The following is a 23729-nucleotide window of genomic DNA, read 5'->3' as shown; positions in this document are numbered from 1 at the left end:
TGGCATGGTTGCGACTATTGGTCTGGCACATACAGATCTAATACTTCTCATGATTTAATTAGAATTCATTTGATTACAATGCAAAGCAACATACATTAAGATTTTGTCTGCTAGAAACAACTGGTGAAATATTGTGTTGTTCTTTCACAGTCTTAGATTTGCTACTTCTGACTTGCCACTGGACTAGTTTTCTTATGGAAATGCTTGAATTTTCTAAACAAAAATTGGCAGTAACTAGAAATTCTTCCTGACAATGGCAAAACAGCACATCGAGATCTACCTGACACTTCATACCTTTTAGTGCAATAGTACTGTAAAAAACAAACAAAACAACACGAAAATAACCACAGGAATGTTAACAACTTCCTGGTATCCATTTATCAGATGGATGGGCCTGTGTTTAAATCCAGAAAGGCCAATTCTGGCAAGTCCTCCAAACGCAGCAGGAGTTGTTACCCTGCAACCAGTGCAGATGGCACAGGTGCCCTTTGGTAGTCCACTGAGTGAGGGGAATGGGAATGAGATGGAAAGAATGCTCAGCTTAGCCTTTGGTATGCCATGGTTATGGAAGTTGCATTGGGAAAGTAGACTGGAGGAAGAGCCAACGCTGTAGCTATTGTGGGAATGGTTTCATCTCCAAGATCATCCACTTACTGTTTATAATATTAAAAAAGATGTGAGAACAGTCTTTCTCAGAAGCTTACAGCCCAGACTTTGATTCTCATATGGCTGATAAGAGATGATGGATACTACATGGAAAATATTTGAATACTCTTGTGAAACAAAACCATACTTTGGAACTTGATGAAATTGCTACATAGGTGGAGAAAACTTCTAGAAGCTGTGTCCTCAAAGTGATACAGCTTCCACTCTGCCACACTGTTGGTACTGAGCAACTGTTTGATCTTGGTGTAAGTAAAACATTGAATCTTTGAATCCATACACTTGAGAGTCAAGGATTTTCTTGCTTGGTTGCTTTTTGATGAAATGTTTGAACATTCTTTCTGCTTTTCTCATCTCCTTTTTCTCATAGGAAAAAATATCTGACATGAAACTCCAATATTGCAAGACAGAATAGCTTCATGCATGGTAGGAGTAAGAAGCAAAGCATCCTCAGCCCAGAGGAAAGGAGATCTTAAAAGAAACAGGTCTTAGGAATCTTGAGTGTTGTGGAGGGTATGAATGGGGACAGATTGCTTGCTGTCTCTTCCCATTGAAGAAGCAGCATCAGATGATGGTGGCAGGTAGGAGGTTCGGATGAAATGTGAGTTTTCAGATGAAACTTCACAACACGTTGTGCTGAGCGGCCCTTTGCCTCTATGTGCTGTGGATGCAGGTGGTTCACAGGAGCTCAAAGGGAAACCAGCAAGTTCATGAAAGAGAACCCCAGCACAGGCTGTTAAATAACCTGATGCTATCACTGCTTTGGGAAGTCCCTGCAGACGGCAGGAGGCTGGGAGAATATCCAGGGAATGCATCATGAAAGGCTCTCTGTAGCCTTAATGCTTTTCCTTGGGCATTTGCTTTTGCTCACAGCTGGTGATGGGTTGCTGGGCTGGAGACTTCCCAACACACATTTTAAACACTTCTTTTTATCTGCTGACAACAAAACGAAGGGGACAAAAACCTGCCTCTCACAATAAATACCCAGCGTCCCATTCATAGAGAACGATAGCTGTAAGGAAAAACCAAAGCAGGCCTAATGCGGGGCAAACAACGTGCTCCAAAATGCACCCGCTACTTCACCAGAGTGAGTTAATCATGTTTTAAATGAAGTTGTGCTGATCCAAACAGCTGGCACAGCTTTCCATGCCCGGATTTAGGAAAAAAAAGGAGAAAAAAGCCATCCAGCCCCTCCCCACTGAGCGGGGAAATGCAGCTGCGGGCAGGCAGATGGGCCGGTTTGAACAGGGATTTCCCCCCGCCGACTGAGGCAGCCTTCGAACCGCGCTCTGCAGTGCAGCTGCCGGAGCAGCGGCTCCTCACAAGAGCGCTACCCGCCTCTTTCGGCCTGCTTATTTCTTTAACAGGACGCTCATCCAGGCAGCACGTGGAGGCGCTTTGTTTGCACAGCGAAGGGCTGTTGCTCCTCGGGCTGCCCGCGCAGCTCACACCGGAGCTTTTCTTCTCGTTTCCCGCTACCTTCCCTCCCTCCTTTCCGCCAGGCAGCACTTTGGCGGCTCTCGGATGGTCCGGCGGAGGCGGCACGTCACGTAAGGCTCCCCCAGCACCCAGCTCTCCTACCGCCCGCCGCCCGTACCACCACTACGCCCAACCGCCCTCCTGCGCATGCTCTCCAGAGGAGAGGCGCAAGGCCGAGGGGTGCCGCGGAGTTCGGGCATGCGCAGTGGCGGGGATGGAGCGTGACGGGGCGCGAGCTGGGAGTCCTCGGGCGCCTGCGCGCTTCCAGTGACCCGGAAGTGCTCCTGCGGCGGCCCGTTGCGGTGGCTGTGGGGTCCCGCACGCCGACAGCCCCTCGGGCCGTGCCGCTCTTGTTGCCGCCATGTCTCGAGGCTCCAGCGCCGGCTTCGACCGCCACATCACCATCTTCTCCCCCGAGGGCCGCCTCTACCAAGTCGGTGGGTGCCGAACGCCGGGGACGTCGCCGTTGAATTGCCCCGTCACGGGCCGGGCCTCCCCCACGGCGCCGGGCTGCGGCCGAGGCGGAGAGCTCTGCCGTGTCGGGCCGCTGCCTCGGAGCGTTGTGCTCCCCTTGGCCGGGCACGGAGGCTCGGTCCCTGCCCTGCTGGTACCGCGGCAACCAGAAGGGAGCTGGGGCTGCCGCGGTCCGGTCATGCGTGGAGGCTGAGTGCGGCCTCGTGGGCGGTGCGGGGCTTTTAGAGCCCAGTGCCTCTGTGCCATTGCAGGGGCTTCAAGGCTGCCCCTTAAGTGTCTCTTCAGTTAATCTGTTAGAGTTACCGGCGTTGTGCTTTGGAGTCTGAGATACAATAGCAGTCTGGAATGGGACTTGGGCTGTCCCAAACAATGTGTACTGGAACAGTAGGGTCTGTATCTGGCAGTAACCCACGCTCCATTGCTACACCTGAATACCGTGTGTTCTGTGCAGCATGGTTTGTGAGATAATAGCAACCAGCCTTTATTTCCAGGCTTCTGCAAACCTCATGAGATTAAGCTGCAGCCAAAATTCTTTTTCTTCTTTAGGTCACTGAATCTACTTTTCTAGTGCACCAGGTTCTGCTCCTTTTAGGGTCTTCTGTAACTGTGTAGCTAATTTTTAGTATTGCAAAGACAGCTTCACCCACACTGCGCCTGAAGGATCTTCGGACTGGGCCAGACGAGTTATTCTTGCAGCGCCATCCTGATGCTCTCTCCCTGGATCCCAGCAGCTCTTCCCCAGCTGCAGCAGCCTCTGTACATTACATGGCACATCTGTACATTTCTCTGTTCTCCAGGAAAGGAAGTTGCTGAGATCAGTCTGCAGAAGTTGTCAGTAGTACCCAGTAGTTTATTTTGTGTCTGACTATAAGTTTTTCTCATGAAGAGGTCTGTGTGTAATAGGCTTCCTGGGTAGGCAGTGCAGTCCTGCAGAGACCTTTTCACAAGGTATGACTGTGAAATGGCACGCATTTGGCTATCTTTATATAAGTAGAAAGCTACCTGTACTGACTGCATACATATACAGGTTCTTTATTAATACCTGTAGTGCATGTAGCATTTGTATGCAACTTGCACAGTAAGCCTTATATGTATGGTTAGTGGGAACAACACTTTTTTGCACTGGTTGTCAGTGGCTATGTAATGGAAGAGTCACAGAATACAGCCTGCAGTTGCCCTTAAAACACGCTGCTTGGTCCGGAACACCTTTGTACCTCTCTCTGCTGCAGTACTACTTACATGGTTTCTGTGTCCTGTCGCAAAGAGTAAATAGGGGGTTTCTGACTCCTGGATACATTCATCAACTGTTATTCAGCAGTTAATATATGAGAAATGTACAGCACTTGCATATCTTTTGTTCAGGTCTGAGAAGTATCTGTATGTGTGTTTGAGAGTATTTGCGTGCAGTCTGAAGTTGTATTAAAGGTACTTTGAGTACCTGTCTGCTAGGGGAAGATGGGGAGATAAGTACTTAGATGTGCTAATTAACCTCAGGTAAGTATGAAATCACTCTGCCAGCAGCCAGGTTAATAGTTTGAGCATGATCCTACACTAATGTTCCTGCTGGCTAGCCACAGGTCATGGGCAGCATGACCACATTTACTTGTGGTCAACTATATGATTCCAGCCTTTTTCTTTCTGAATCATGTGAATCTTTGTATGCATACTAGATTCCAGTTAATCAGGTGCTGTTGAGGATAGGTGTGGGTATGTGTTGCTCTAAGGCTGTCTTAAAACCTGATTTTTTTTCCCAGAACAGAGATTTTCAGTACAGTGATACCAGACTAAAATGCCAGCACTCTGCCTGCTTTCAATGTTTGTGAGCAAAAGTTTTTGAGAGCACTTATTCCTGCTCACACCTATGTGTCAGAGTCACAGACTGGATGAGAGTGTCTGAGACCTCTCCAATCCCTGCACAAGCAAGGACAACCATAGCACGGTGCCCAGGGCCACCTCTAGGCTGCTTCTGAAGATCTCCAAGTAGAAGACTCCAGAGCCACTGGGCAACCTGTGCTAGTGCTCAGACAGCTGCACAGTTATGAAGCACTGCCTGACAGAGGAGAAATTCCAGTTTGTGCCATAGATTTGAGTGCAGCTTTTAAAACCATGTTACCTTCTTTCTCATGTTGTTTTATGTATGATTAACAAACATACAGTTAGAGGAGCAGCATGGTTAGGCTGATATTTTACAGGTTTATAGTTAGAAAGATTATCATGGTGGAAAGAGACAATCAAAAATGAAATGCTCACCCACATCCTAGGCTTGCAGTAGAAAACTCCAAGAGGAGTGATCTCCAGAGAGAGGTCTTACCTCAGTGGCAGTCAGCCCTTAAATGGGGCCTAGGACAGGTACAGCCAGCCTCCACCCTTTCTGGCCACACAGGTGAATTGCCTTCACCTGTGCTGCCAAGGCTGACTGGTGCTTGCCTCAAGTGATCAATCAGTGTTTCAGGCTGCGATTCAACAGTTCCCATACGCTTTAGAATACAGGTTTAGCAGATTGTTCTGAATCCCAGCCTCATTGAAATAGCTAATTTAAAAAAAAATTATCCACATCTAGTTAGTGCCTGAAACGTTCATTTCTTGACTAGGTATTAGGAAGCTCAGGGTAGATATGTATTACCAGATTCGAAATTGTTAATAAAGGGAAGTGTGATTCTTAGATCGCATGAAGGGAATTTTAATCATTTGTCTGAATAACGCTCTTTAGTAGGCATGAACACGGATTTTGTTTTAAGAGAGTAAATTAAAACTTTGTAGTATTAGAATATCGAGTCATAAAGTGTGGTAAGATTAAAATTCCTCTGCCTTGCCTGTTATTTCAGTTTCCATCTGTATCGACTAAAGCATACAGAAAAAATCACATCCTTCCAATGTAGTAATATGTGAAAGTTCCCACGTGTTGAAAACGATGTGTAAGATTGACAGTTATGTTAGATGAATGTTGGACTGCTTTGGTCAAGTGCAGAACTACCATTTTGATTTAAAACAATTTGTTGGGTACTCTAATAGAAATAAAAGGCAAACTGTTAGGAATACCTGAACAAAGCACTAATAGAACGTGGTGAGATTTTGGGGGGTGTAGATGTGTCAGAGTTGCTTATACTAACATATCTAATAGAGTTTTTTGTGATTTTTGTATATTTTTCTAGAGTATGCTTTTAAGGCCATAAACCAGGGTGGACTTACATCTGTAGCTGTTCGTGGGAAAGACTCTGCAGTAATTGTAACACAGAAGAAAGTACCTGTAAGTAGTCCATTTTGGAAGGAGGGCTGGGAGGACATGAGGAATAAAAGAAGTAGAGGGTGTAGTGATGCACTGTTAAGATTATGTTTATTGTCATTGACATAGGTAGCAGTTTGGATATCTTCTTGTTCTGATTATATTGAATTCTAGCTTTGTTTACTGCTCAATTGTGTATTTTGTCACCAAGTGCTGCATTAATGTTATTTCTCTAGAGCTGGTGAAGGGGTAAAACTAAAATTTGGATTAGGGTCTGGTGTAGTTTGACATGCACACATCATTCTGATTGGTAAGGGCTGAGTTACCCTAGGTCAGTTTTCTGATTTCTGTTCTTTAATTCCTACTAAAGAACCAGTATGCCAATAGAACAGTAATGTTTTTGTGAGTGTTTTGCCACAGTGGTGTTGTACTGATGACAAAGGGGTAAAACTCCTGTGTTTGAAGACAACATGGAGTGGGAACTCAAGTCTTTCTGGTTTGTTTTCAAAATTTATTTAGGTAGAAAAGGACTTCAGTATTGGTCATGCTTAAGTTGACAGCCTTTTCTAGATATTGAGCATCTGGAGGAGGGCTGCAAAGATGGTGAAGGGTCTGGAAGGCATGGTGTATGAGCAGCAGCTGAGGTCCATTGGTTTGTTCAGCCCAGAACAGAGAAGGCTGAGGGGAGGCCTTGTGGTGGCCTGCAGCTCCTCACAGGGAGCAGAGGGGTGGTGCTGATCTTTTCACTCTGATAACAGCAACAGTACCTGAGGGAATGGCATGGAACTGCAGCAGGGAGGGTCATGTTGGAGGTTAGAGAAGGGTTCTTCACTAGAGGATGATGGGCATCAAGCAGGCTCCCCAGGGCAGTGGGCATGGCCTCAACTGCTGGAGTTCAAGGAGCATTTGGACAACACTCTCGGGCATAGGGTTTGGATTTTAGGTTCTCCTGTGTGGAGCCAGGTGGATGGACTTGGTGATCCTTGTGGGACCCTTCCAACTCAGGATATTCTGTGATTCTGTTTCTTGTTCTTCTTTAGGACAAGTTACTGGATTCCAACACAGTAACTCATTTGTTCAGCATTACTGAAAATATTGGCTGTGTGATGACAGGAATGACAGGTATTTAATTCACCATCTTTTTAAGTATCTGAAGTGTCAGTATTTCTATTTAATTTACCAACTGTGTATCGCATAAAAATAATTATTCACTCGAGGAAGTTTGTTTCTCTCAGTCTGGTTTTAAAAAACTTCGCATGTATGTATTTTAAGACAACTTAGAGTTGGGTGTGGTTTTCTCAAATAATGCTGGCAATAAATATGGTACACAGTTAGTGAAATTAATGTCAACTCTTTCTCTCTAGCTGACAGCAGATCCCAGGTGCAGAGAGCCCGCTATGAGGCTGCTAACTGGAAGTACAAGTATGGCTATGACATCCCTGTGGATATGCTATGTAAAAGGATTGCGGATATTTCTCAGGTCTATACGCAGAATGCTGAAATGAGGCCTCTTGGTTGCTGTAAGTATAGTGTATGAAGTCTGTGCTGTTTCTTGCTTAATCTTGCAAGAAGTATAACTTATATGAGATTCTCACCTGTTTTCAAAGTGTGTAATATTGAGTGAATGTAACCAAGGAACTGAGAGGGATGAACAACCAGGTGAGAATAATCTTGGAAGTCTTGAATTGAAAGCATGATTCTACCACTGACTTAGCTTCTGAATTTAAGTAAATTATTTAAGTGCTTTTAAAACACATGGTGCTATTTTACTTCAGTTTTATGGGCTTGGTCTGTTTGCAGGGTGATGGCTGTTAATGGAAGAAACTCTTCTTAGTGGCATATGTGGTCTGCAAAAACACTTTGGGCATATGGAGAATGCAGATTGCGCAGACTTCAGCTGTTTTGTATCTTAAGTAATGTGTATAGGCTAAAAATAAGCTTAACTGGTGCTTAACTGGTGCTTTTGACTGAATCGTTTTCTGTGTATTATAGGGAAGATGTACCTAGTATTTTACTTGTCAACATTTCCGCACAGATATTTCTTTATAATAGCAAACGTAACTTATGTTTAAATAATAATTAAAAAAAAATTATATATGTATTTCTACCATAGTTAATTATCCTTGTATGTTGAGGTTGGTTTTGACTTCCTTTTTTTTTTTTTTTTGCTTTCTTACACTTGGCCATGAACAAAGTGTAGCCATATTGGCAGATTGTCTGGGAATTGAGGTAGAAGACTTGATGTTTCCTCAATAGCTGTTTCATTAAACATTTAGCCTGAGCTTCTTGTTGTTGTTACTGTTGGTTTTGGTGTTGGTTTTTTTTTCTTTCTTTTAAAGAGAATATTGTCGGAACTGATGAATCACTTCTGGTAATCATACTAGACACAAGCACTTCTTACTAAAGCAGCATTCAGGGTTGCACCACAGTTTCCATGTTGGGGAAGTTTTCCCATGCTTGTATACATGTAATGTTCAGGAACAATCATTTCTTTGCTTGGCACTTCCCATACGTTGATACTGATAGAAAGTGTACTTTTTTCTGTGCAAGAAGAAAACTGTCAAAAGAAAAATACTTTTTTTTTTTAAATAGTCGATAGGGATTTCTTTGTCATTTGCAGTAGTAGCTGTTCAGACACTGACAAAGCTGCAACTACTATTTAAAAGTTACACAGGTATAAAGCTAATGGCAATAGAAGATGCTTTCTTTTTGTTGTTATTTTGAGTTATTTTTAATGAGTGTGCTGAAACTATGGAACTGTAGATCTGGAAGTGCAGGTGCACATGGATGTGCTGCAGGGATCTGACCAGCTTCTACCACTTGAAATTACAAATGGAAAACAGCCAAATGGCCTTCAAAGATCTGTGTAGCCTTCTGATATTTCCCTTTTTATTTTTTTATTTCTGACTGTTAAATAATCTAAAATTGATCTTTTAATATTTTAGATAATATCATCATGTTGGTAAACTTGCTTTCTGGTAAAAGACATCTTTATTAAATGATTCTTTTGTTTTCCAAGTCTCTTTGTTATATAATACACAGGATGTGAACTGTGGCTGGGTGAGCCTTGTATCAGGATTAAACTGATTTATTTCCTGACTTTGTGGTTCTTTACACACTGAGGCTGGCCAAAGCATTTCTATGTTTAATGAATAGCTTTCTTCGTGTGTAACACAAATCTAGTCTGCACTAACGTGAGTTGTGTGTCTGGTGTGGGACACTGGTAAGAAAAGGCCAATGAGAGATAAAGAGGAAGTCTCAGGTCTAGGTATTGGACTTGCTTCTAAGGATCTACTGCTTTGCATGCATGTGTTTCTTAGGAGAGAAGTATAAAACTGTTCTTTGGTTCAATGAAACTGCTAATATTGGAAAAGGAAATAATAATTAACAATTTTTCTCTTCAAGGTATGATTTTGATTGGTATTGATGAAGAGCATGGCCCTCAGGTGTACAAGTGTGATCCGGCAGGTTACTACTGTGGATTCAAGGCCACAGCTGCAGGAGTTAAACAGACAGAGTCGACCAGTTTCCTTGAAAAGAAAGTAAAGAAGAAATTTGATTGGACGTATGAACAAACTGTAGAGGTAGGCTGGTAGAAGGCCATAAAGATTTGTCAAAGTATTTTTAATGCCTGTGGTGTATAGGATTCTGATACTGTTTTCTGACTGTTCTGTACTGTTGCCAGAGCAAGTATAGCTTTTCAACCAGAAAGTCTCTTGAAGATATTTGGTAAGCAATTAGGGTCTTCTTATCTGGTTTCTCTGTGTTACGTTAGCTAAGTGGAACCTGTGGCTGTAGCAGTCCTGCTGTAGTTGGTGGCTGGTTGTTGCAGTGCTTGATTCTGGGCATACCAGAATAATATTTCTTCAGCAGTGCTTAAAACTGTGTTAAAAAATGTTTTAAACAAGATGGGTGCTACTGCTTCAGTTCAGCACACAGAACAGCAGATGCTATGCCTACTGTGAGAACTATTGTTCAAGGCCCATTGTAAAAGCATACCCTATTTATGTAACGGGTTAATGAGCTTGTGTTATAGTTATCCTTTTTCACCTACACCATAGAGAGCTATCTAAGCAGTCCTCATGTATGGCCCACCTATTTCTCCTGCCTGGTCTTGTTCTCTTGTAACATTAAGTCTCTTGCATTGCAAGATCAGCGCTTGAAATGAGGTATAAAATCTGAAGCAATTGGACCCTGCTGTAAGTTAAAACAGTGTTGTATTAAGATATGTGAAATGCTATGCAAAATAACTGATTTGGGAATCATCTGACTACATAGCAGTTTTACAGAGCTTTTTGTGGTCAGTCATCATTTTAGGAATACATCTTCAGCATTATTATGAGTTGAATTCAAATCATGAGTGAGGTTGCAAGTAACACCTTTTGAAACAGGTGATGACTAAGGTAAAAAAATATATATACATACAGGTTAAGTCGTAATTAAATGCAACTTCCAAAAACAGCCAATGTAAGTTTAGTTACCAGAAAATAAACCAAAATGGAAGCCACGCAAGTAACGTGCTTTGAGTAATCCTGGACTGTAATGGTTGTATCTGTTGTTTGCTACTTAGGGAATGTGTTCTGTCCTTGGGACCTGGGATGTTAATCTTTGCCTGATAAAGGGTTTGGTTTTGTCTTTTTTCTTTTTCCTGGTAAGAAAACGTATCCATTGGCTTTTGTAGGTTGAACTTCTTTGAGAGAGAACTGGAACGGCAATAGATATGTACCAAATAGAAACTAGCTGAGGTTTAGAGGTGGAAGGAAGTAAAACTAGAAGAGAGAATAATCGTTAATGCTAGATCTACTAAAAATGCCTTAGCTCTTTCTGTTTATTGATAAGAGTTTTTTGTCACCTTTCAGACAGCAATAACATGCCTGTCTACTGTACTATCCATTGATTTCAAACCTTCAGAAATAGAAGTTGGTGTAGTCACAGTGGAAAATCCGAAGTTCAGGTAAGTGATTGTGATCACTGTTGATAAAACATGGTGTATTTCTCTGGTTATGTGCAATTTGTTTTAACTTCTTGTGTAACGGGAAGTTCAGAAAATGTCATTAATTGAAGTTTGAGGTTTGTTTTCTGATTGTTTTATTTTTTACTTGTAGTTTCAAAATGCTTGAAAGACATTGTTCAAATAATAAATTAAAAATAAAACAGATGCTGTTTTAAAGTATTTAAACTGGCTAAGGAATCCAGTCTTTTAAAAAGAGTATTGTTAGGTGATCAGAATCTTGTTATGCCCATTCCAGATGTTTCTTTAATGCTTAAGAGAATGTAAAAAATGGTTAGTACTGATATCTGGAGTCTACTTTCAATATGACAATTAGTGCAGTTATTTTGACAAGATCAAAATATTCTGGACTTGAAATCACTGCAGTGGTTTGAAATTGGCTGAACGTTTACTTTCCAAGTACAACACGTTCCCACCCAGTGTGAAAGGAAGACCTGCCATTTCCTCCCTGCTGCCTCCACTATTGTCTGATTTGGAGTGCAGCCCTGTGTGTGCAGCATGGTTACGAGGTCAGTCTTAAGCAGACAATACCTGGAAATCTTCCTGCTGCAGGCTGTGCCTCACATTAGATGCAGCGTGCTGGACAGCCTTCTCACAGCATGTTGTACAGCTGTGGAAGAATGCGTGAAAGAATGGAAGAATAAACCTTGAGACATGTTGATTAATGCAAAAAGGCCCTTTAAGTATGTGTTACTAGTCAGGCTCGCCATAGAGTCTTTCATTACTTTTTGCCTTAGTCTTTCATTGTCTCTTGGTTTGTTTTTCCATTAAAATAGAACAAAAAAGCTGAGTAACAGTTTGGTGGGGAATAAGTCCTCTGCTATTTTAATCTAAAGATTTAGCAGGTGAGAATTGGAGAGAGGCTTCAAACCTTGGAGCCCTACAGGTGCAAACTTTGGAGTGCTTTGTAATGTGTATAAAGTTATATGGTGTTGATGAGTGAATTTATGTTTGATAATGGATGTTTAGAACAACAGACTTTCTGAAAAAGCATACAAGAGCTGAATTATCCCTTTTCCAATGCTACCCCTCTGCCAAACTTCATTTACCAGTCATGTCCTTTTTAGAAAGATGGATAACAAACAGAAGGAAAAAGCTATAAAAACATGTGTATTCCTTGGAGTAATTGCACTAATTATCATACCCATTATTTTCACCAGGTCCCAGCTTGCAAATGTATTGCACAGGAGAAATTACCTATTCTTTTTCTACCTCTTGCTACTTTGCTCTTTAGTGGCTTTGATTCTCCCTTTGTTTTTCAAAAAGAGTTGAAATGTTGGCTTGTGGCCTTGGCAGCAGGGCTTTGAGGGGCTGAAATGTCTAAAACCGATTTGAATAGATGCTAGGTTGGAGTTTAAGGGGAAGAATCATTGAAGCTATTCAGGATTTCTTTTTGTTCTTTCAGGATCCTTACAGAAACAGAGATTGACATGCACCTTGTAGCTCTGGCAGAGAGAGACTAATTAGCTTTCCTATTTCCATTGTCTGTGCGCCTGACCAGGGTATTTGGTGAAAAGAAGACACTTAATAATGGCTTTCGGTTATGGAATGAAAATGATGTTCACAATACAATGTATTTTACTCTGTACAAATAAAACAGAGGTTTTTGAAATACTCGATGTTTCCTCTTAATGTGTTTTTTAATCTTTGTTTTATGAAGGTCTCATCAAAATACACGACTTTTAATGTTTCTGTGGTGATTATTTGCCTGTTAATTTTATCTTAATATAAATTTTATCCTCAGCTCTGTATTTTCCATATGAGCTGTTTTACTCTGAGCGTAATGTTTTGTATCAGATTGTGGTGTGTGTCTTGATAACTGTTACATTTCCATTTGTTCTCTTCTCCCCTGATGTTGAAAGTCTTATAACATCACTGTTCTATCCCTGGGAAAACTAAGAGGATCTTAATTTAAAAGCTGAGAATTTGCTCAGGTTTGTATGAGAAAGTATAACAAAAGCTGAAGAAAAAACTTGAGCTGTAATTCCCCATGCATTCCTTCACACAAATTTGACTGGGAAGGGGGAAGAAATATTAACAGTTGTCTGCTACAGTTGAACAGCCCTGAAGCTAGCACTTAATTAGGGGAAACGTATTCTGGTGTGTACTTTGAGATTTGGATGTCACCTACCTGGCTGGAGTCTTTGGGCAATCCAAAGTCAGTGTTTGGGTGGACGGGGCCAATGGAAAAGATCCATCAACAAGAATGTCTCTGGCGAGCAATCCTCCTCACACCTTCAAAGATTCTAGGTTAAGACTGAAAGACTTGAGTCAAAGTGAAGGAAACTGCTTTCCTGTTTTGTTAGAATCGAAGAGTTTTCAGTATCCATGCAAACAGGGAGGTGATGGAGGAAACACTGAGAAAGGGAAGGTTACTAGATATTTGTCACTGTTGGGTGGACATGAAAGTCCTCCTGGAAAGGCACCAAGCTAATATGACTTAGCCCCTTACCTTCTTTCCACTGTCTTTGCTCTCCTGATACTGGTTTTCATTGCTCTAAAATTCTCTTTGATTTCTGAGACCTCTGGGAAGGCCTCATAAATTTACATAGGCTGAGATTCCTTGATTCTTCTTTTTTTTTCTTTCTTTTTTCCTTTTCCCTCCACTTTACATTTAAAGTCCCTTGAACGTGTATCTTTCAAGTTCACTGTAGTAAAAGAGACGCAGTTCATTGTTTGGCTTTAATAAAATATAATGCTAATTGTATAACTGACTTGAGGAGATTCTGACGCTGAAATGTTTTTTCTTATGCTTCTAAAATAGTGCGAAATGCTGAGTTTGCCAGATTCCCTGAATTTTCAGTGCTACCCCTAGAATTCAGCTTCTGTCACGTCAGACACTGTTGTACAGATAGTAAAATGAAGCCATTTCTGCTTTCGGGGAGAGTAGGAGTCAGTGGGTTATCTAAGAACTGTGCGGTTTGTGCAGCAATTGGCTAAACAAATGCTAGGAGCACATTTGGAAAGGTTTATGTCTTTCTGAGTGACAGCTGAGTTTCTGAACTTTCCTAGAATCCTTCCTAATGATATGACTGTAAAACAACCTGGAATTTTGACTATACTGGAGTCATTATTTACTTTGGCATAAAACGTAATCCACTGATACTTTGTTCTTGATTGGCTTTAATTACACATAAAAACCTGAACAAAACCAGTTAAAAGGAATAAGATGGTCAGGGAGCCGTATGACTAGAGCGTATTTGCATACTATTCAGTATTAAAGCTCCCTGCAAGACTCTTAATTCCAAATTTTGGAAGCTTATATGTGGTTGTGTAACCTGCATGGTTTTTCTGAGAGCAGTGGGCGTTTGTTCATACCTCCTGTTTTTCATGCAGAACATTGCACCTCGTGTTTAGACATGATGAAATACGTTGTCTGCGGATTATTCTTTGGGAACGTTGCGTCCTTTTTGATAGCAGATTTTAAGTTGTGGCAGCTGAAATGCCATTTTTGCTGGTTCCTTGTCCTGCAATGAAGATTCGTGGTTCTTTCTTGTACTAATGATGGGGATTTTCCTTTTTCAGTAAAGCTTTTTATTGCTTAAGGTAAGAAGGCTGTGGATTGATACCTGATCTCATGGGAAAACCCCATGTATGACAGGTATATGTGTATCCCATTCCTCATGCTCTTAAGCAGATAGCATCTGCAACCAAACTATCAGTGTTGAACTGTACCTGGTGTCACCTGCTGGTCCAGGTATGGCACATGCAAAGAAACCTGGGGATGTGTGCCGTGATCCTTGCAATTCTAGTTTGGTTAGAGTGCCTCAAGAGTAGTTTGTTGTGACAGTGCTGCAGGCTGGTAGGTATGGTTACAGTGTGAGTACACAAATCGTTAAGCAGAAGTAGGATCGAGTCTGTCATACTGGACCCATATGAGTATCAGCTGTACTAAACTTGGGGCTGGCCCTGCATAGCCCTGTAACTGCGGCCATGTTATATTCCTTGTGCTCTGTTCGTATTGTGTGTAAAGGACACAAATACGAAGCACATGCAGTCTGCTGAGGTAAATCAGTACTTTTTGGACTCCTTGGTGAAAAGCAGTTGAATTACTTACTAGCAATGCCCCCCAGCTCCTGAGGGAACCACAGCAAAACAGTAAAGGCATGTTTTATAGACTCAATTAGCTTAATGGGAAATCATACTATAAATAAGATATGGATCATCAGGAGCTGTCTGTGTATTCATCCAGAAACAGAACGTTAAGGCGGGCAGTAATGAACCTTCCTAGGATTTCAGGTACTTTGTAAATGCAGTGTATGGCACTGAACCAACTTGTAATGCACAATGTTGGACCATACCTTTTCTCTGTAAAGCTGTCAGTGGTGCCAGTCTTCTTAAGTATAGAGAGCTGAGCTGGGAATTCATGTGGAGTGAGTTCTTGAGGGTATGTAAACAGTGCTGTTAGAGACATGGAAAAATGTGCTGCATTATCCTCTGCCTTTTCTGCTCCATTCCTCTTCAAGTGCTGACCAGAAGTACCAAAGAAGAAATGTTTTGACTTGTTGTGTGTTGTTAGAAGTAACATGGAAAGTTGATCTGAAGGAAGAAAAGAAATCCATTTTTCACCTGACGTGGAATGAAGCCTGCTAGTTTGAATTTTTTAGGACTTGTTGGTTCGTGAGATCAAGATAGTGAAGTGTATCTGTGGGAGTATTCATGTTTCCTTCTAGGAAAAGCACTGTATTCCTTGGGGTAATGAGGGGAGGGCGAGTTGGTTTTTTGTTTTATAATGAGTGATTTTTTCAGATGGGAAGTTCACAGACTGTCACAGCTTGTTCCCGCCAGTTCTTGCTAGTAACGATTTGTTCCGTCCCCTTGTTTTGGAAACAGTGTGAGATATCCTGTAGTTCAGGATCTGTTGGAACAGTGTCGTGTCCACAGTAAAAACAGACAGTCACGTGCTTATTGTGCAAGGCTGCTTAAAGCAACTGGTGTCAGGATTTTGTCTCTTCATTATGATTCCTATATTAAAAAACAATCATCTTAAAATATCCTATTGCAAGGTTGCCTGTACAGATAACCTTGCATTTTTCAAATGACTATCAAAGATCTTTGCTAATAGTTGCTGCTCACCATGCCTTTCTTAGCATATCAACTTTTTTCTTCAGCAGTAGTCTATCCTGTGTCACCATCTAGGAGAGTTCTGTGCTGCAATGTTAAATACAGGAACTGTGGTGCGTCTGACTGATAGCCTGGAGGATAGACTCAGCAGTATCAAAATCCAGCTAACTGCATGTGGCACAATTGAGTAATCCACAGTGAGGTGCTTTTCTTTCTGTCAGCTATAGATGAGTGTTTGGTCACTGTAGATTCACCAGAAGTCCTTGCTATGCAACTTGTCACGTCTCAGCTGATTTAATGCGTGTTGCACCAGCAGCCTCTGGAGTGAGTTTTTCTAGCTAAGACTTCAGCAGCGCAGTATGCAGGGCAGGTTAAGACACCCAAGCCCAAATAAATTTTTAGCACTGAGTTATATCTGTTTTTCTGCTCCCTCTCCTGGAAAACAAAACAGGAAAGAGACCCCTACCACCTGTGACACCTACTTGCACAGAAATCGTTGAAAATAGATTCCTTAGAATAAAAAGCCACCTTCTCTTGAGTCAGTCAAATGTAGCTGTGAATGGGCTTGGGAATGAAGGCTATCCTGTCTGAAGGCAAAAGAAGCACGTCATTCACGCACAGGCTGACGAATCGCCTGTTTCTGTGAGGAAAAACAAACCAACAACAACAACAAACATAGCATGAGTGTGTACAGGCTGGGATTGCGTAACTGGGAGTGGAAATTCTTTTCAGTGACAAGTGATTATCTGTGATTATCTGTGATCCTCCCTGTTTTGATCCCAGCTATGTCTGCTTCCTTCAGCCAGCAGTGGGGCTGTGTGGGAACTACAAATGCAATTTGTAATGAGCCACTCTGTTTATTAAACTGATGGGGAAGGTTTGTTGTTTTGTGTTTGTCCTCTTTTGGATTAGTGGCCTGGATCACTGTAGGATCAAAGTAGCTGTAGGACTGGAGTAAAGGAGAGTGAACAGCTGTCACTGCGGAAATTACAGCCAGCTACACCAAAGGAGGAAAGGAACAGAGTGCTCATTTATTCCCTGATCACTCCTAACTTAAACTCATGTAATGATGTCTGGTCCCTCTGAAGTGCAGTGTACATCCGTGAGCAGGTGACACAAGCTGTAACTTCACACTGACATCCCTTCTGTAGGCCAGTACTGGGCTGAAGGGGCTTTCTTTGGGGATGGTGTTGTTCAGTCATTTCTCCCTGGCTTCTCTGCTCCTATACTTGTTGCGTGGCCCAGCAACTTATAGGGCTGACCAGGGAACCTGAATCAGGAGTGGATCTGTGTTTAAAAAAATAACAATCCAGAGAAGATGTGTTGGCTTCTTATTCAACCTTGCTGCTGGTCCTGCACCAGTAGTACCGGCACAGGGGGCAGTGCAGGACAGGAGCTGCCGACAGGTCTGGTCCAACTAGTGGTGCATCTGGTAGGTGTGATAGTCAGTTCTCTCAAATGAGCAAATTCTTTCTGTGGGAAGGGGAGCAATATTCATTCTCTGAGTATGTGGGAGCCTTCTTTCTGGAATCCAAAAGAAATGCAGGCAGCCAAGAAGAGGTCTCAGATCAGTGCAGCCTGGGGGTGTGAGGAAGGTAGAGCTTCCAGCAAAGCACTGAGAAAACCTACAAGTTGGATGGTGGTGGAGCAGCTGCCTTGGGTTGGATTTAGCACATGTGGAACATATGAGTTTCTTTCCTGCCCCTTTCCATCTGTGTCCTTCAAAGCATCTGCACGTGGTCATACCTTTTGGTACCATTAAGAAATTGATTTGCACTTGATAATAGCCTCATTTCAGCTAACAGCATTTGGAAATGCTTGGCTGGCAGAAAAACATTTCACACTTAAGGATGTGGTGAACCTTGAAAATAGGCTACCAGGGCAATTTAGCTGCTTAGTGCCCCACTGTAGTCTCTGGTGTTTGAAAGTGACAGGATGTGACTGTGAGAAAGCCAAGCACTGGTCTTAGGGCTGCTCACAGAAGCAGCAGGAGACAAAAGCACTTTCAGTGGTGGCCAGGGAGGTGGCTTGACCTGCAGCAAGGCAATGTGCCCAAACCTTCAGCCTCTGGTGGATTTTCAGTCTGTGGTTCCAGGTCCTCTGTGGAGCCAGGAGTGGAACTCAGTGATACTTATGGGTCCCTTCCAATCAGAATATTCTATGATTTATGCTTTCTGAAGATGTGCCTGTTCACAAACAGCAGCACGTACAATGCCTTCAGAAAGAGGACTGAGAAACCACTCCTGTTGATGAAGTGCATGTTTTCAAAACGACTTACTGCCCTCATTGCAGGCATAGGTAACAATGTATATAATGCCGCTCCACTTCAGTAGCGATTCAAAACATGTAATCAGTGTATGAACACTTGTGCTTCACAACAAGAATGAACATGTAGTATGGATGTGCTTTAAGCCAGCTCTGGAAGTGTGAGGGTGGAGGGCGGGCAGTGCCAAGTGCTGTAAGAGCAGGGCAGCACATGGCATTGTTCCAGCCCCAGGTTCATTGCATCCAGCTCGGTACAAGGAGTGTGATGCAGGGCCAGTGCACAGTACCCCTCCAGGCCCAACAGGACACATTGCTTTCCTCCCTTCTTCCATCCTGACAGAGTGTAGAAAGCACACTGACTGATGCGGACAGACATACTGCAGTCTGCGCAGTTATGCTGCACTGGCACTTTAAGCCTTTCTGTGATGGTTGGTTGGTTACCTGGGAGAATAAACAGCTGCTCTTTGCCAGCCTCACGCACATCACTGGCTTACAGCACACTTCAGCAGTAGAAACGTGATCCCCAGGCTGTGTTGCTGCAAGCAGCATGAGGTACCTGTGTGTGTTGTCTGCAGTGCAGTGCCGAGGGTCACGCAAGGGTACCTGAGCTGGAGAGGATGCTGCATGCTGCAGTTGCTCCACTGAGCCCCATGTTGCTATGCAGAACTCACAGCAAAGTTAAATACAGCTGCAGTAGAACCTGCCCAGTTTGTTTCAGCTGGGCCTGTGCTTGCTTGGTGGTGCACAAATAACAAGAAGTTCTGTATAGAGTAACTTATAAAACATTAGGATACGAAGTCGATTGAAATTTGTCTTATCAGTACTTGTGCTCACATTGTCCGCTCCAAGTTACACACACCTTGCATTTAACTGCTGCTCTGATAAGCCACAAACAGAATGCTGGCAGCTGCCCAAAGGCCCACCCTGCACGCAGCAGCACAGGGCCGCTCTGTGCCCACACCGCACCCAGACCCCACCCAGCAGGGAATTCCCACGCTCAGCAGCTGCAGGGAATAGAGCCAGCACAGCAAGGAGCTGTGGTACGGATCTGCAAGGAAAGGGCTGTGGGAAAGTGCATGGCTTTCAGCCTCCTGCAGAGGGTTTGCTGTGCCTTTGAATCTCTTACAGCGAAGCCCAGCTATATCTGCTCAGCACAGAAGGGCTGTTGTAGCAGGGCAGTGTGGTGTTTGCTTTGCTCCCGTTTTTTATAAGCAATGAGCAATGGTTTTCCTCTGTTAAGCTAAGTCTCTCTGCTATCAGTTTTATCTCTCGTGGTCAGAAAGGCAGTGACATCTTCCTGCCTGGTGCTGTAGGTCAAACCTTATTGTGTTTCAGCTGTGGCTGTGCAGGATAGCAGTTTGACATCCAGATCCCCTCTGGGTGCTGCAGCTGAGCAGGGTCCTCAGGCTGAGGGCTTTAAGGTCTGTGGGGTGCTGCAGTGGCACCATCCAGCCCCAGAGGGGCTGGAAAGGAGGGTGTAAAGTAAGGAAGTAAAAGATAATACAAGAATGGTGGTATAATAGGCAGCCAAAAGTTATCTATAGGAAAAACTCACCAATTCTGAGGCTTTCAATCTAGATGGAAAACACTGAGGCTGGTCACCCAAACTCCATGAAGAAGCAACCTCCAAAAAGAGATGCTGTTATTGTGGTGGTCAGCCCTTAAATGAAGTCTAGGAGAGGTGGAGTCAATCTCCACCCCTTCCAGAAGCACAGCTGAATTACCTTCACCTGTGCTCCCACAGCGGACCCGACCCTTGCCTCAGCTGGTTAACCAGAGGTTCAGGCTGTGATTACCAGTTTCCTATACAGACAGTGAGCACCATGCTCAAGGGTGCTCAAAGTATTTCCCAGCACCACAGGTCTGCAAGCAGTCAGTGCAGGTGGTCACTTGTGCACTGTGTGCACATCTTTCAGCTCCCAGTATCTGTATTTTGTATGAATCTGCAGTATGCTGCCTGAGGAAGGGAACTGTGCCATGGCCTCAGCTGGAACCTGGGATTTGGGTTCAGCAAGGAGAAGTAGAAGCCACAAAACCCCCTCCTGGTTTTCCTGTTTCCAGACACGTCCATTCAAAAGTACCTCATATGAAGGTGGTGTTGCAGTCTGGGAAATCCCTATCTTGCATGGTTTCCTTCTTCTTTTCTTCTTCCTAAAATGTAGTGGCTTTGTCATTGCACAAACCCATAGTGCCTTCTGAGTGACAAGCTGACGCCACGCCATGATCTCTGTGGGATGGGAGGCAGCTGTTGCTCCACTCATGGCATTTGCTGCAGACTCTCATGCATCTTTGGTAGGGTAAGGAATGAGGGATCTTCATTTTTTCCTCTCAGTCATTTTGTCAAGAGAAATGACAGTGCCTTCAGGCACAGGTAGCTTGTACATTCACAACCTTACAGCTTTTTGACCCAGATGTTCCTGCTTTTAAGCAGATAAGGATTAAAGGGAGACAGACTAATGTAGTGTGCAAATGGAGAAGAGCAGGTACTGCTGAATGAGTTCTAATGGAGATTCTAACTTTGATAGATATTTTTCACAAAGAGGAATCTTCACAAAGAAGAATCTTTTGAAAATCCCTTCAAACCCCAAAAGCCCAATTTCATAAGTTTCAGGGTCTGGAGAATGAAGGGCTATGAACAAGTCAGTGGTCCTCTCACCACTGCTAGTGGGACAGGGTCTGGGTATGTATGGAAGAGCTGATGCTGACAAAAGGCATGTGATCCTCAGCTGGAGGGCAGAGATTGTTTATGGGCTGCTGGATGAGTCACGTGAGCTACCGTGGCTGGTGACCTGCTAGAAATCCCCTGAAGGAGAAGCTGAGTGAGCTGAAACTGTGCGTGCTGAGGACAGAGTGTGGACTTCCTTGCTGTATCTTATGTAACTGTTGCTACACAAGGTGAGTGAAAAGCTGTCAAACAAACAAACAAAAAAGCAAAGTAGAAAAAAAAAAAAAAAAAAAAAGGAGAGGAAAAAGTGTTCCTGATAGGATGCTCTGGATGCTCTGTTACTATGGAGGTCTCTTGCTTTGTTCAGCTGCATGGCAAAGCAGGCTGAAAAAATAGAAGGAATGTGCCTTTCTTCAAGTAAGCATTATGGCATGTCAGTCCTGACCAAAAATCTGTGGTGCTTTGGGGCAGCAGAGCGCTACTGGAAGGCAGAAGTAGAACTGTGACGAGGAATGCATTTTTGAGGAAGGAGGATGCTCTGTTGCCCTGCATTGTAAGCGAGCAGCCAGTACAGAGAGCCATAGTAGTACTGGTGCTTTTTGCCTGTGTGTTGCAGCTAGGTGGCTTGGCTGCACTTCCACACTGCAGCCTTCTGGTTCATCAGCTGGGTGGAGCTGGCAGTACTGCTTTGTTATCTTTGTCTGCTGGAAACATCAGTTGTTTCTTTTGCTGCTAAAATAAGGGCACAACGTGCAAACTGCCACTGAACCTTCCATCAGCATGTGGCCCTATCAGTCTGTTAGTTCAGTGGAAATAGGGCCATTGCAGTGTTTCCACTATGAATCACTATGAAAGTAGGTGAGGAGAATCCTAGGGAGATGGCACAAGGCACTTTTTTCAGGTTACTGTTAATACTGAAATACAATCGGCTGATTAGTGTGACAGTGAAGGAGGTCAGCCTGGTAACATGGAGAGAAGCACTGCTTGATCGCTATCTGTGTGAACCAGCATTGTAAATCTCCCTGAAGTACTCTGGCCTCAGCAGCTTTTGCAAACACAAAGCAGCCCCAGCCAGGGTTGTGCAGAATGCTGGCTCCCTGCGTTAGGGAGATGAGATGCACTTTAGCAGGAGCCATCAGGTGTGTGCTTTATTTGTTTTCATAGAATCTCTGGGTTGATTCCCCAGAAAACCACAGTTAAGGCCAAACTGGCACAGCTCCACCAGCAACTGCCTTCCAAGGGAGCCACTGCAGCTGCCTCTCTGCTTCTGCAGTAGCCAGGCACAATAAAAGGAAAGGGGAGGAAAAAGGGTAAGGAGGAGAAGCTAGCCCCCACTGCTCCAGGGCCCACCAGAGTCCTTCCTTCTCCCCAGTGTGTCCCATCAGAGAGATGCCCTGGAGAGTGTGGAAAATTTTCTCCTTTCCAAAGCTGAGAAGGAGAATTTGTCTCAGCAAGTTACCACAGGAAACCCTCTGGTTTCTCAGCAAAAACACTAGAAGGAGAGCATTTGCAAGACACGCCCATCTGCACTGAAATCCAGTATATCCAGTTAGAAATTATATCAGCTTGATCCAGGGGTAATTTTGTTCTGAGGATAGCAATTGCAGGCAGCAACTCCATCTGTATACATCCTCCTGGGTCTGTTTCAGCTTCCTATCATCTCCCCGTGCTCCTCAAGGCTTCTGGGAGTTCCTCCAGGCCTTGTCCTAGCCCTGCCCTCATTAAGAAGCATTCCCGGGTTCTCTCAGTGTGGGCAGTGTGAGAGTGCTGCCAGCCAAAAAGGGGTTTATCTGCTGCAAGACCATTCTGTGCTGACACCTACTTTTTGCATGCCCTGATCTCTTCTGCAGTGCACACTGCAGCCCTTCATCTGCTATGGAATTGTTTCTTCAAGGTAGATCCATCCTGTAGCTATCTGCCTTGTAGGGTGATGGAGGAAAGAAGGGCATTGGCCCTTTGTAGTGCATCAGTGATGTGGAGAAGAAGGGTCACCTCAAATGCACGTAACTCTGGCCTCGCTAATTAGGATGGAAGTGGCAAACCCTTCTTGATGAGTGGCAGCATGTCATGGGAGCTGAGTCACCCAGGCACCCCAGTGTCAGCAGGTGATGTGGGGAATGCCAGCCTCAAGACCAGCACATGTGGTGGCACGTGCTGCTCACCTCACACACATTCATCAGATTTAACTGAAGAAGTTACTGGGGAAATAGATGGTGTCTGTTATACCACAATTAGCAAAGAAAGTGTTGATTCAAAAGCTCTGCATACCACAGAGCTGATACCTTCACTTTCAGCCCTGGTATTATTCATACAGGTTGGGTGTAGGCAGAAATCCCACCAAAGCAAGCCTACAAATGAAGATTTCACGTGTGGAAGCAACCTGTAATTTCCCACTATGTGAGCCAATGGTCTGGCTCGTGGTGTTTGCCATTCTTTGGCCTCACCTCAACCTCCTGCCAGGCAGGACGGGCAGAGACCATGGTGTCCTGGAGCTCAGTAGTCTCCTTGCCTGGTGCCAGCTCAGCTTTGCCTAAGCCATGTGAGCTGGTTCTATCTGAGTTGAGCAAAGGAAAGCTCACGTGCTCTTCTCTGCCAGTCCCAGGCAGGCCTGAAGAGCATGTGGGCCGCCAGACTGGAGCCATCAGTTCTGCCACCGGTAGAGCTGGGTCTTTAACAGGTCCTGTTCTCCCCAGCATGCACAAAGAGCAGCAGGGAGCCCTGTGGCAGCCAGCCACTCCTTAGCCCTGCTAAGTAGTCCTGCTACTGGGTGGCTCGGATGGTCTCCCTAGTGGGCAGAAGCATCTCCCTACACAGGTCTGTTCTGTTGCTTGGCAGGGAGCCCGGGTGACAGTGAGGTTACACTCTGACATTTCAAGCACTGGACA

General features: G+C 43.9%; 1 protein-coding gene across 1 annotated transcript; it reads left to right on the top strand.

Moving 5' to 3' along the window:
- The first annotated feature begins 2344 nt into the window (after window positions 1–2344).
- PSMA6 (proteasome 20S subunit alpha 6) lies at window positions 2345–12469 on the top strand. The gene is made up of 7 exons (XM_072337700.1): window positions 2345–2579; window positions 5769–5863; window positions 6880–6961; window positions 7204–7359; window positions 9245–9423; window positions 10699–10793; window positions 12256–12469. Exons 1-7 carry the CDS (start codon window positions 2504–2506, stop codon window positions 12311–12313), a joined length of 741 nt encoding a protein of 246 aa, XP_072193801.1. The 5' UTR covers window positions 2345–2503; the 3' UTR covers window positions 12314–12469.
- Window positions 12470–23729: the final 11260 nt, after the last annotated feature.

This window comes from Excalfactoria chinensis, chromosome 5, assembly GCF_039878825.1.
Source record: "Excalfactoria chinensis isolate bCotChi1 chromosome 5, bCotChi1.hap2, whole genome shotgun sequence".
Taxonomy (NCBI): Eukaryota; Metazoa; Chordata; class Aves; order Galliformes; family Phasianidae; genus Excalfactoria; species Excalfactoria chinensis.
The sequence above is the reverse complement of the archived record's forward strand: the minus strand, read 5'-3'. Positions and strand labels throughout refer to the sequence as shown.